The sequence below is a fragment of the Aythya ferina genome, assembly GCF_964211825.1.
Source record: "Aythya ferina genome assembly, contig: HAP1_SCAFFOLD_29, whole genome shotgun sequence".
In the NCBI taxonomy this organism is placed as follows: Eukaryota; Metazoa; Chordata; class Aves; order Anseriformes; family Anatidae; genus Aythya; species Aythya ferina.
In genome coordinates, this window is record NW_028181463.1 from 960,896 (window position 1) to 975,274 (window position 14,379).

General features: G+C 47.8%; 1 protein-coding gene across 1 annotated transcript; it reads left to right on the forward strand.

Annotated features, from left to right (window-relative positions):
* Window positions 1-6,422: 6,422 nt before the first annotated feature.
* LOC311427950 (olfactory receptor 14C36-like) lies at window positions 6,423-13,478 on the forward strand (the record flags this gene model as incomplete). Its single annotated transcript, XM_084539527.1, has 2 exons — window positions 6,423-7,333; window positions 13,313-13,478. 2 exons carry the CDS (start codon window positions 6,423-6,425, stop codon window positions 13,476-13,478), a joined length of 1,077 nt encoding a protein of 358 aa, XP_084395653.1.
* Window positions 13,479-14,379: the final 901 nt, after the last annotated feature.

Below are 14,379 nucleotides of genomic sequence, written 5' to 3' on the forward strand. Positions count from 1 at the left end.
TCAAGTGATTGGGTTTGGGTGTGTTGCTATTGAGTTGTGTTGCTTACTATTAATTGTGTTGCCATTGAGTGCTTACAGTAATTGTAGTGTTATTAGGGTTAAGTTGTATGGTTGTGTTACGTACTTGACCTCTGATGTAAAACCAGCCCTTGAAGAAAAGTCACCAAAAAAGGATAACAGCAACCATGGCTGAATTAACGAAGCAAGGGACTTTGATTATGTTATCAGTTATAATAATGGCTGGACATGGTAATGCCATCTTAGGGAAAATTGACCCTCAGTGGAATATATGGGTCACCTGGGCTAATCCGTCTGGACAGAGCTCATTTTGTCTGTCTCTCGCTTCTGCATCTGATCCTTTTAGAACATGCTTGTTTGGGGTCCCAATAGGGGATCCAGAGGAACTGAGTGAAATGTTAGCACCATATTCTGCCAGTATTACTCTACTCAGTAGATCCCTTTCTGCAAAAGTCTCGGATGGAGTAGTTGCTGCCCTGCAAGCTCTTAATAACTCACTGCCATGGGACCCTCAAGAACTGGATCTCCTGGGGTCTGTGGTAGTAGGGAATAGCAGTAGTAACTGGACACAAACATGCTTTGTACTCAATGAAGGGAAACAAAATAAAACGCACTGGACCAACATAACATCGAGGACCCTTGGATTTGAGACCAATGGACATTACTGCGGATGGAACAACACCGGTAACATTAGTGTACCATTTGGGGCATATGGAATAGGTGACACCAACTCGACCTGGCTTCAAAGTCAGGCCAAAGCTTTGCCACCTGGCATGTTTTTAATCTGTTGGGACCGTGCATGGCAAGGAATACCAGCCAATGCTTTTGGAGGTCCGTGTTACCTAGGACGACTCACGCTTTTCGCTCCAGATTTACACTCGTGGCAGAACTCGACAAGGAGCAGAAGAATTAAATGAGAACTAAAAACTTTGGGTTCTGACTGTAATGATGATGTAGAATTGTGGGGTCCAGCAGAAAGATTCTTTGCTTCTTTGGTGCCTGGTGTGGGAACTGCACACGCTTTGACTAACATTAATAAGCTTGCTTGTTGGGCTGTTAAACAATCAAATGTAACAACACAAGTTCTTTCTGAAATTTCACAAGATATGGAGAGTCTAAGACATGCTGTATTGCAAAATAGGGCCGCTATTGATTTCTTATTGCTGGCTCAGGGACATGGGTGTGAAGATGTGGAAGGAATGTGTTGCTTTAATCTTTCCGACCATGGTTAATCAATTCACAACAAGATAGTTGGTTTGAAGGTTGGCTTAAATCTGTTTTTGGGAACATGGGTGGATGGGTTTTGTTAGTTAAAGAGGGACTTCGCTTTCTACTTATAATTATATTGATTATAGTTGCTGCATGTATAATCTTTAACTGCCTAACTAAGAAACTAGAGCAACTCACAGAGAAGGTATTTGTAGCGCAAAATAAAAACGGGGGAATTGTGGAGGAATGGTTAAGTGAAATAGGACACGTGGATGTTGGGCAGTTAAGAGGCAATGGGCTAGTGAAGTACCGTACTCAACTCACATGAGTCTGGCACGTACGCAGCTGGCTGAGAGCCAATCAGGCTCAAGGACACGATGCCCTTGAGCGATTGGGAAAGTCCCTAAGGCGGGAAGGTGGCTAAAAGAAGGAGGAACTACCTGAAAAGAGCGGGAAATGTTAGCCAATCCTGAGCTTAGTTTTTGCAATATGTATGAGTTGATTATGTTCGAACTAGATAAAAGGCGACTGAGCTATCCATTAAGGTTGAAGTTCATTGTTCACTCATATTGAGCGTCTGTGTCTTCCTTCCGTCAACAGCACTGCACTGTGCATTCTAATAGGAAGGAAATTAAGTCTATCCCAGCCGACACATGGACAATATCCGGCCCATATTGCATACCATCTGCATCATGCTCAGCTCCAGTACTTTCCAATTAATCGCCAGCACCTTTTCTCTGTTGATATACACACAGATATATCATGCCCTTAGTCTGTGGGTGTCCTGGAGCTGGCTAGGATCGAGGTAATTTTCCTCCTAGGAGCTGGTATGAAACTGTGTTTTGGATTCAGCATGAGAAGAATGCTGATTAGACACTGATGGCTTAGTTGTTGCCCAGCAGTGGAGGGCTGGGGGTGCCTGCAAAGCTAGTGGGGACAGAAGCAGAACAGCTGACCCCAAGAAGCCAAAGGGATGTTCCAGACCACATGACGTCGTGCTGAACAATCAATATGGGGTGGCTGGCCAGGGTAGGGAGTACCACTACTGTGGGACATGCAATCACCATCATGATTGTCATCATCATTGCTCATATTATTCCTCTTCCCTTTCTGTCCTATTAAACTATCTTTACCTCAATCCATGATTTATTTATTTATTTATGTATTTTATCTTTTTTCCCCTCCTCATTCTCTCCTGCATCTGCTCGGTGTGTAGCAGGGTGTGTGTGTGAGGGAATGGCTGTGTGGTGCTGTGCTGCCTCCCGGGTCAAACCACACTCTTTTGGTGCCCAACATGGAGCACAAATTTTGAGCAAATGGCAGATCTGACCACAGCATGTTAAAAGAAAGCTATTATAAGCATTAGTTGATTTTAATAGTTGGTGATCACAAAATTTCCTTCCTTCCTTCCTTCCTTCCTTCCTTCCTTCCTTCCTTCCTTCCTTCCTTCCTTCCTTCCTTCCTTCCTTCCTTCCTTCCTTCCTTCCTTCCTTCCTTCCTTCCTCTCTCTTTCTCTCTTTTTCTTTTAAGCTCAGATCTGTTGTGCTAAATTTCAAAATTGTGTTGCATAGCACATTACTTACTGTATGTCTCCCCTGTCATGCTGTTTTATCTTTTCTGATGGCTGCGTCAAGTTTATTCTTTTGATGTGTTGTGTAACACTGGCTGATGATATGATAAAATTCCTGGTCTTGAGACTAATCTGGTACTTGTACACAGCACTGCCATTACCATGATACCTTGGAAGCCATCTCTCAGAAACTATTAAGAACTACACTCTGGACCATTTCTCCTCAGGAAACCAAGCCATGGGGGACACAGGGGAGGTCATTTTTCCCCACTTGTTCACTCTCCTTTTCTCTTTCACCTCACCCTTCTCCTCCAGGCTATTTACACTGGCTCTTCAAAGTTTTGAATATCCTTGGGATGGTCAAACCAGCACGCTTCTATCGTTATGTCTCCTGAATGTGTTTCAGGACTACTTAAGAATACCATTCAGATTTCTGTCTGGTGGCAGGAGAGTTTGGAGTGGCAGGGAGTGAGGGAGGATCTGGGCAGGCACCTACAGCAGTCAGCACCTCCAGAACTTTGGAACTTCACCCCAAGCAAATGCAGAATCCTAAAAAAAAAAAAATGGTTAAATGCTTGAAAAGGAGGTGTTATCACCCTGGCATTTCCAAAGAGACACATGCCACTGCAGTGTGCTGGGTCTTGGCCTGTGCTTACAGAGCCACAATCAATGCCAATCCAGCCTCTGTGAAAAGCCCTGCAGTCACTCCAACCCCTCTGAAAGACCCTGCAGCTACTACAGCATCTGCAAAATGTCCTGCAGCAACTCCAGCTCTTTTTCTGGGCCCTGTGTCTGAGCCAGAAAACCAAGCTCTGTCTGTATCAGTTGCTCCTCTATGCAAGAAAAAACAATGGATGTGAAAGTCAGTTAGTCAGAAGATGATGCAGTCTTCAGAAAAGCTGGGCCATCATGTGAGTAGGAGGACGAAGAGGAAGAAGCCATAAGAGCATCAGTAATCATGCGATCCCTATCCCTATGCTGCTCTGGTGCTGAGAGAAACAGCGCCCCTCCCTGGAATTAGAGGGCAGGAAGGCAGATATGGTGGGTACACACTATGTGCCACCCTGTGGTTTTACCTGTGTGACCATGGAGAGGACATGAGAAAGTGGGATGGAAAATCCACCTCCAGCCTAGAGGCACGGGTGTGTGAGTGGCAAGGAAAAACAATCACTAAAAGGGGCTCTTAGAGAACTGCTGCTCCAATTTCCAGCAGGCTGTCCTGCAGACACAGTACTGAATACTATGAGCAGGACTAGAGGGGCTGTGCCTCCAGCCAGGGGGAGGAAGGGGACAGTCGGGCTTATTGGACTGTGGGGATTCCATGGCCTTGCACATCAGACCCACTGAAGTATCAGGAGCTAGTGGGCACCACTGCACAGCGAACCCTAATGCCATCAAGCTAAGAGGGTCGAACCCATTTGTATGTCTGGAGTGACAGGGGGATCCCAACTCTGAACTGTACTGGAGGCTGAAGTGTGTCTAAGTTGGAAAGAATGGCAAAAGTACCCCATTAGCACTGGCCGAGAGACTCTGTGCATCCTTGGAAGAGACTGCTTCAGGAGAGGATAGATATTTCAGGGACCCAAAAGGGTATCGGTGGGCTTTTGGCATAGCTGCCTTGGAGACAGAGGACATTATAGTGTTGTGGGGTTGATGAGGACTGAAGGACAGCTGGTGACAATCCCTACCACAACCGTGCACCTGAGTCAGTATAGCAGCAACCGAGTGCACTAACAGAGGCCTAGCGTGGCCTGAATGAAGTCCCGCAATGCTGAGTGCTGCCATGCCAGCAGCATGATTCAGACTGCCCTGGAAGAGGAGGAAGCTCCTGAGCACCTGCACTACATCGATGGCATTACTGGGTGGGGTGACAGATCAGAGGGAGTATTAGAGAAAGGGAAGAAAATACTCCAAATTCCTCTGAGAGCTGATTTTGCACGAAAAGAAATTAAGGTCAAGGGACATGCACAAGAGATCCTGATGCCGGCTGGCCAGGGTCAGTGGGACCAAAGCTCAGAGACAGGTTGAACATCGGTGAGGGGTTTCTCAACAATTGCATGGTGCATCACTTGCCTTGTACATATTATTATTAATATTATTATAGTTATTGTTATTATTACTATTTTATCTTAATTTTCTGTCTTTTAAAATTTTAAATCATTCATTATTGTCTGCGCCCTTGTGCTTGGTGACACACATCCAGTTTTCCTACACATCACTGTCACCTTCACATTGCCTTTGTCTCCTTGTCCTCACTGCCTCCAGGGTTCTGCTCTAACGAGCTCCAAGGGAGGCTGTGTGAGTGCTGGCCCTCAGGGGGACACTGCAGGAAACTTGCCTCTGACTTGGACTTCTGGAGAGATGTCTTCAATTGTCTCTGAGGGCCTGAGGTTCGTGGGCTCATCAGCAAAGCCCCCAGAGGGGTGATTGCAGTGTCTTGGGCTGGTGCTGTGCTGCTGAGCTGGGCCTGGCTCGTGGGACAGAGAGAACTCGTGGTAAGAGGGCCCTGGTGCAGAGAGACAGCTGTGCCAAGGAGCAGCTCCTCTGCACAGTGCAGCAGGAAAGAGACACAGAGGCAGACACGGAGAGGAGAAAAGGAGAGAGGGGCTGAAGGCAGTTGGCAGTGAGAGGATTCTGAGAGCTCCCTGCAGGAGAATCCTGCACAGCCCTTGACAAGGTAAGTGCCTGGCTGCAGGGCCATGCAGTTGCAGGTCCTGGAAGGGTCTCGTGCTGGGTCTTGTTTCTGGGAGGGCAGTGGGCAATGCAGTAGGCTTTGGGAGCCCTGCTGGGTTGTCCTGCGAGGTGAGGAAGTCTGGCAGAAGCTCCTTGGAGTGCCCTAAAGCAGGTTCCCCTGGACAGCAATGAGCAGAGTCGCCAAGCCTTCTCCAGACTCTGCAACGCTGCAGCTGGGATATGGGACACTCCAGCTGTCAGATATCCAGTTCTGTCTGTGGGGCATCCTCCTGGCTGCAGGCTGCTCTCCAGCAGGATGCAGCTCTCTTGTGGCGTCTTTGTGTTATCCACATGCCCCAAGGAGAAGACATCTCCTTGCTAAGGCCATGTCCATGCTTCTGGGTGGCTGTCTGTGGGCAGCTGCAATGAGGTGCAATAAGTGCAATGACCTCTACACCTCTTGCTAGGAGGGAAGAGCTGAGAACTTGGTCACAACAGACAGACAAGGTGAGACTCCTGTCCAGCTGCACTTGGACCGCAGCTTCTTTGCTCTCAGCTTTCTTCAGTTCCATCTCAGGGAAACACCTAAGTGTTGTGGTCCTGCAGCTTACAGAGGGCTGACACAAGGCATCTGAGAAAGAGAGTGTTCAGCAGTGGCATCTGAATCCCTGTTCTGCATTGGGATGCATTGTTTGAAACAGCACTGTAAATTCCAGTGACCTGATCAGTGGACTGAACGAGAGTTTACCCCATATTCCTGCTTCCTCCTGATAAACAGCAGCATGGACTCCTCTGCAAGCTCAAGCAAGAGAGCTGTGGAAAGGTTATCCTGCAAAGAGAGGCTCAGGCAGAGGAGTGCTCCAACACTTGCAATAGGTTTTCCTCAGAGAAGCCTCCTCTAACTTTGTTCTGTCTTTTTTCTTCAACAGACAACTGTGTCCAATGCCAGCAAATGCCCAACAGCAGCTCTGTGAGCGAGTTCCTCCTGCTGGCATTCGCAGACACGCGCGAGCTGCAGCTCCTGCACTTCGTGCTCTTCCTGGGCATCTACCTGGCTGCCCTCCTGGGCAACGGCCTCATCCTCAGCGCCGTAGCCTGCCACCACCGCCTCCACACCCCCATGTACTTCTTTCTCCTCAACCTCGCCCTCCTCGACGTGGGATCCATCTCCACCACTCTGCCCAGAGCCATGGCCAATGCCCTCTGGGACACCAGGGCCATCTCCTATCAAGGCTGTGCTGCTCAACTCTTCTTTTTTGTCTTCTTCTTTGGTTCAGAGTTTTTTCTTCTCACAGTCATGGCCTATGACCGCTACATTGCCATCTGCAAGCCCCTGCACTACGGGAGCCTCGTGGGCAGCAGAGCTTGTGCCCAGATGGCAGCAGCTGCCTGGGGCAGTGGCTTTCTCAATGCTGTCCTGCACACAGCCACTACATTTTCCCTGCCCCTCTGCCACGGCAATGTTGTGGACCAGTTCTTCTGTGAAATCCCGCACATCCTCAAGCTCTCCTGCTCAGATGCCTACCTCAGGGAAGCTGGTCTTCTGGTCTTTAGTGCAGTTTTAGCATTTGGTTGTTTTGCTTTCATTGTGCTGTCCTATGTGCAGATCTTCAGGGCAGTGCTGAGGATGCCCTTTGAACAGGGCCGGCACAAAGCCTTTTCCACGTGCCTCCCTCACCTGGCCGTGGTCTCCCTGATGGTCAGCACTGGCATTTTTGCCTACCTGAAGCCCAACTCAATCTCTTCCCCATCCCTGGATCTAATGGTGTCACTTCTGTACTCAGTGGTACCTCCAGCAGTGAACCCTCTCATTTACAGCATGAGGAACCAGGAGCTCAAGGATGCAGTGAGGAAACTGGTTTTGTATGTGCTTATTAAACATCAATATTGTTAATATTATTGTGATTTTTATCATATTATTTTTATCCTTAGTATTATTATCATATTATAAACATTAATAATAATCCTGTCAGGACTACTATTGTATTTGAGAAACGAACATGACAGATTTTCATATCATTTTTCTTTTCTTTTTATTATTTTCATGACTTCTGATATTGGTTGAATTTATTTAGTAATTTTTTACTTTGAGTACATCTTCTAATCAACCTATTGAACTAGGCATCCTCTGTAGGTATAGACAATAAAGCATAAATTCACTGGTCTCAGCTGCCATCTCTTCCCATGTACTCTGGAGCTGGGGAAGGAGCCCCAACACACAGGAGGGGTTCACAGCCAAAAGCCCAGCTGCTACATGGAGGAGCAGCCCCAGTGGCCCTCGGGGCTGCCCCTCACTGCCCACTGGGCTCTGCCTCTCTGCTGTCTTCGGGTCAGGGCTGCTGCTTCCCTGGAGCCATGGCCATGGCCAGCATCAGGACGTGGCCTTTTCACTGCTGCTCTCTTTTGGCTTCCACATTGTTCTCTTGTGCTCTTGTACGTGGGTTAGCCATCAGATCTCATGCACCTTGGTGACTTTCCTGATGTCCCTAGAGTGGCATCTCCTCCACATCTCTGTACACCTCTTCTAAAGCAGTTGTCAGAAATACACCCAAGGAGCTCCTCCCTGGACAGGCTTCTTGTTTTTCTGGGCTTCAGGATGGATCAGTCCCATAGTGATAGCTGAAGGACAAAGGGCTGGACTGGGATCTGACTTCTTGGTAGCACATGGCCCAACAAACAGTAATAAGTGGCATGGCCTTGGCATGTCCTGCAGTTACTGGGTCTGATGGCAAATGGCATCCTGGAGAGGAATGTGGAGCTTCTCTGTGGCTGGGCCAGGCCTCTTGTGCTGGCCTGGAGAGCGGGGCTGGCCCTGCAGGGCACAGGCACTGTGTGCTGGGGATCTCCCAGGCAAGAGAGCAGGGCTCCTGCAGCTGCACCATAGCCAGCCTCCTCGTTTCTCTCCTCAACCAGAAACTACACATGCGTGAGCTGCCTGCTTCCTCCCCCTCTAGAGGGAGAGGAGGAAACACATCTAGAGAGAGAAGTGAAAGGACATAAAAACTCACAGAGAGATAGACACATAACAAAGCGAAAGGAAAAGAAAAAAATAAAGAAAAAGGAATTGCAACCCCAAACATGAGGAATATTTAGTAACTCATCGGTTCCCACAAGCAGATTGCTGTGCTGCCAGTCTCTGAGAAACTGCTACCTTGTCTTGGGAAGATGACCCCAGTATTTACTGCCGAGCACCATGTTATGTCTGAGGTGGACTGAGCAGAGCTCAAGTGCTCAGTCTGGTGTGAGCAGGCAGAGGAGAGCTCTGCAGCCCCAGGGCACACAGCAGCCCAAGCAAAGGAGCCTAGCGAGTGATTCCTTGCAGCCCTGGGGCAGTGGCAGTGACCTCATGAGCTGGGTCTGTCTCCCAGCCTGCCCAGCATGGCCCTGCAGAGTGCCCCCGTGCCCTGGGCACAGCTCCCTCTCTCTGCAGAGCAGTACCTCTGGTTGTCATGTCAAAATCAAAAGATTTCAGCTTTTGCCTAAAGTCATCCTCCACGGCTGCTTTCAGTTTTCTACACAGAGGCAGCCAGTGCCTCCAAGATCCCTGGGGGAAAATGAAGCATGCATGAGGGCCTGGAAAAAATTAGCCTGAATCCATTCTGGAACCAAAACTTAACATCAGGAAGCTCACTTTTGTGGTTGTGCAGAGCTGCTGGGCACATGGTGCAGGGTGTTCCTAGACATGTTTGTGTCCTCTTCCATTTTGCCTTACGTGCCACTTCTGTCTTTGGAATGCAGTAGCCAACAGAGGTGAGACAGATGCTCTGAGATCATGAAAGCCATCAGAAAGCTGATCCCAACAAGATTACTGCTATGTGGAGGTCAGCCGAACCCTGGCTAAGAGTGATGTGGGATTTAGGGGAGGGAAGAGGACCTAGGGCAGCAGAAATCCATGGTTTTGAAGATGAAAAAATGTTCAGGTAATGTTCATGCTATTCTAACACTGACTTCAAAAAGGAGGCCCTTCCAAGGTCTCAACGTGTAAACTTAATCCCTAACCCTTAATGCTACACCACACCCTGACAGGAATCCACTACTCTAATGCCAGACCTCATAGTATCCCTTGAAGCCAAAACTCAGCCCATAGCCTCTTTCCCTTACCCTTACTCTTTTGTTTACCTTGATCCCTGCCCTTAATCCTAGCATTGAAATGCTCTGTTTAACCCTAGACACCTTCTTTACAGACCTAAACAAAACCCTAAACCACAAAGCTTCCCCATACCCTAAGCACAGACAGCACACCTTAAACAGAACACCAAACACTTCCACTAAATTTGCCTTAATCTCTAACTCAGAAAGGTGAGCCCTAGTCCCTAACACCATACATGAACATCTAACACCCGAAGCCCTTCTTCCTGTGCATTAACCTCCCCACCTTCAAGCCCTCTAACTTTAGGTGCTTGGCCCCTTGAGGCAGGGCAGGAACCATGAGGTTGCCATGAGGTCTCATGGCATTCAAAGCCAAGTGAGGACTGACATCTGGCAGTGGCCCTGCTAGGCCAGCACAAGGCACCTGCTTGGCATGCTGACTGGGGGATCCCCTCTGCCTACACACCCAGGAGGACCCAGACAGAAAGAAGGCCCCAACATGGGTTGTCCTGTCCCTTCTGCTTGAGTCCATGAGTGGGCAGCACCAGGCACAAGGCTTGGCTGTGTCTCCACAAGAAGCTGCAAGGCCAGCAGCAGGCCCCTGGCTTGGAAGCTGCTGCTGAGGTGACTTGTGTCTGGTTGGCTGAGAGGCCGCAAGGAGCCTGCTGGGTTGGGATGCCTACTTCAGGAGTGGTTTCCACCCTGATGGAGCTTCCTTTGGTAGTAGGAAAGAACAAAAAAAAAAAAAATCCACAAACTGTACCTTGGATGTTAAGCATTGGCCACAAGGAGGAAGAAATGTCCCTCAAAGGGTCGTGCTGTGGTGCCAGAGGTCACCCTCTGATTAGACCGTCGCTTTGTCTTTCAAGGAAAATCTGGTGAGGGCTGACGAGACATGGGTGAAAGCAAGGGATGAAAGCAAGGTGATGAACAGAAATGGGTGTCTGCAGACTGCAAGGAAATAGTTCAGACTTCGGGACAGCAAAGGAAAGCCTGCAGAGCAGAAGGCAGAGGGTGCTGGTAGAAATGGCAGGCCCAACAGCCCTGAAATTTCTGTTCTCTTGGCTAGAGCTTAGGAGATATGTTACATTCATTGTGATGAGGCCTCATCGATTCCTTGCAACCCTGTACAGCACCACGGAGGTGTCACACCAGTGTTGTTCTCATGGCATCACACTGCCCACCACATCCCACAGATCCCAGTAAGAGCCTTGAGCCAGATGTGGGGGTGCAGAATCTCCTCTCACAGTTCCAGGGGTCAGGCCTTGGCTCTTCTGCTTCACTAAAACCAACCAAGACTTTTCTCAGCACAGTGCTTTGCCTGTCTGTAACCATGGCCTCCAATTATCTGCCCTAACAAGGCCCTGGGGAGGCTTTGTTAGTAACAGCCCTCAGTGGGGCCCATTCATACTCCAAGTCACTTCAGCTTTTCCTCCTGACTTTACTTGCTCAAGCGGTTACATCACTCTCCTCTCAGTACCTGAGCTTCATAGACTCAGCACCAAAATACACCATGGAACTCATTAAAATGCAGAAACTCCTAACATCTCTTCCATAGTTTCTTCAAGCCTTCATGCCTTGTATAGCTAATTACAGAGTTTGCATGGCGTACTTAAGGAAGAAAATTTCAAAAAGCAGCTAATAAAAAATATTTTCAGTTTTTAAAGGCTGAAATTTGCTGCATTTCAGTTTTGAGCATCATTCTCCTATTGCTGTTCATCCAGGGTAACTTCTTTGGAGACCTTCTTCGGGAGGAAAAGCAGAGTCTGGAGGTCAGACACCCTCCCTGCCAGCAGTGGTCTTTGTCCATGTAACTGCAGCCCAGCCCACACATGAAACGCTTTCTAAGACAACTCGGGTTCCTTGAGAACAAATAAAATAAAATAAAACAAAATCAAAAAATAAAATAAAATAAAATAAAATAAAATAAAATAAAATAAAATAAAATAAAATAAAATAAAATAAATAAAATAAAATAAAATAAAATAAAATAAAATAAAATAAAATAAAATAAAATAAAATAAAATAAAAAAACTAAAATAAAATAAAATGAAATGAAACCTAAAATAAAAAAATAAAAAAATGAAACCTAAAATGAAATAAAGTAAAATAAATTTTAAGTGACTTTTGGAACCTGAGAAATTCTGTTTGAATCACAGTAGACACCTAGATATCCATGGTATCTCTTGGGTCTTCTGTGGAAAACTCAGTATGAAAACGAAAGAAAATATATCTTTAAGTTGACGTAGCTATACCCATGAGCTTGGCTGCTTTTGGGAAATTGCCCCTTTCAGACAGGAAAACCTAAATTGAGTAATGTGAAAAGACCTGCCCAGTCAATAGAGAAAGGCAGAGTACTACTTCCTGGTCTTTAGATGCAGAAGGCAAAAAGAATTGCATTGTGCCTGACACTACTCTGGGATGAGTCACCCAGGTCAGGTAACTTTACCTTAGTGCTGACAAGTCCATCACTATATCACGCTCCCAAGCTCTACATTTACACCTTGGTTCTCCAGTGGATGAACCAGATCATCAGTTTTCTACCTGGGAGATCCTCTACCCATACACAAATCTCTTCTTCCTCTCTTGCTTGACCAGCACGGTGACTGGGATGTGGAACACCCTCATCACTGTGCTGGTGCCTGATACCAAACACCTGCAGATGCCCGTGGCCTTGTTTCTGGGGGAGAGTTGTCCTCCTTGCACAGCTCCAGCACTCTGCGTCAGATGCTGGCCAGCTTCCTGGCTGGGGACAGCACCCCCTTTGCTCACAGAGGTGGCAGCACTCTCACTTGCTGTCATGGTTTAACCTGGCCGGCAGCTAAACACCACACAGCCGTTCGCTCACCCTCCCCCCTCCCTCTCTGGGACGGGGGAGAGAAATGGAAAGTGAAGCCCGTGAGTTGAGATAAAGACAGTTTAATAAGACAGGAAAATAATAATAACAAAAGTAATAATAACAATAATAATAATAATAATACAATGGTGATAATAGGAAAATAATAATAATGTGTACAAACAAGTGATGCACAATGCAATTGCTCACTACCCGCTGACCGATGCCCAGCCTAACTGAGCAGTCCGGCCCCCTCCCCCTGGCTAGCCACCCCTATATATTGTTTAGCATGACGTCAGATGGTATGGAATACTCCTTTGGCTAGTTTGGGTCACCTGTCCTGGGTCTGTCCCCTCCCAGCTCTTACTGCACCCCCAGCCTGCCTGTTGGCAGGACAGAGCAAAAGGCTGAGATGTCCTTGGCTTGGTATAAGCACTGCTCTGCAACAATTAAAACATCGGCGTGTTATCAGCACTCTTCTCATCCTAAGCCAAAACACAGCATTCCACCAGCTCCTAGGAAGAAAATTAATTCTGTTCTAACTGAAACCAGGACACCTGCACCTTCTGCATGACCGCAGTGCTTCCTGCTGGGGGCCATGTCCTACGGTCAGCCCTGGGCTGTATGCCACCCCTGTTCTCTGCAAGGCTTGGGAAGTGGAAGGCCTGACTCCAGAAGGCAGCTGTACCTGAACCAGGGGAATTTCTCTCATGTACAGGAATTCTTTCTCCCCCTCCCAGCTACAGTTCTGTGGCCCCAGTGTCATAGACACCTTCTGTGGTTTTGTTCCATTGCTGGAGCTGTCCTGCAGTGTCACGGTGATACTCATGCTCTTTGATTTCATAATCTACATTTTGGATCCAATCTTCCTCTTCCCTCCCATACAGTTTTCATGTGTGTGCGTCCTGTGTTGGCAGGCCCAAGGTCTTGTCCACCTGCTCTTTAGTCCTCATGAGTGTCACTGTTTTCTGTGACACCACCCTCACTGTCTGTGTGAAGCCCATAAAGGCTGTGCTCAGAGGTTTTAACCAAACCCTTTCCCAAACCTTCATCATCCCCCTGCTCAATCCTCAGCTTGCTTAGCAGTTGAGTGGGAAGGGTGAGAGATCTGCTGGTGGAACTGCTCCAGACGTTGTCATAAGATCTATCTGAGAGGCCTTGGAAAGGACAGGTTGACCAAAGAGGTTCCTCGGGACTTGGAAAAGGCAGATGTCAAACACATCTTGTACTTAAAGGTCAAGCAGAATGATGATTAAGCCTAATCATGAACTAGAATGCCAGCGTTAACCCTAGCCCTCACCCAAGAACTAAACAAAACTCTAACCCACAAGGCTTGCCCTTATCCTACACCTTGAGCAGGCATCTTGAGCAGAACACCAATCCCTCCCTCAAAGCCCTTCCATTGCATTAGCCCTAGAAGTTGACCTCTAATCCCTAAACGTTAAATTGACCACCTAACCCTCCACCACACACACAACACATCTCATCTTCAAACCCACTCCTATCCCTAACTTCAGCTGTTTGTCCCCTTGGGGCAGGGCAGTGACTGTGATGTCCTTGAGCAAGGAGTCAATCTCCATCTTTTTATAAGCCCCATTTAAGTACTGAAAGACTGCAATGAGGTCACCCTGGAACCTTTTCTTCTTCAGGCTGAAGAGCCCCAGCTCTCTCAACCTTTCTTCATAGGAGAGGTGTTCCAGACCCTTGATCATCTTCATGGCCCTCCTCTGGACCCATTCTAACAGACCCACACCCTTCTTGTGCTGGTGGCCCCAGTCCTGGATGCAGAACTCCAAGATGAGCCTTACAAGGGTAGAGTAGAAGGGGTGAATCACCTGCCTCCACCTGCTTGCCACTCCTCTCTTGATGCAGCCCAGGATATAGTTGGCCTCCTGGGCTACAAGCACACACTGCTCGCTCATGTCGAGCTTTTTGTCCAGCAGAACTCCCAAGTACCTCCCTGCAGGGCTCCTCTTAATGAGTT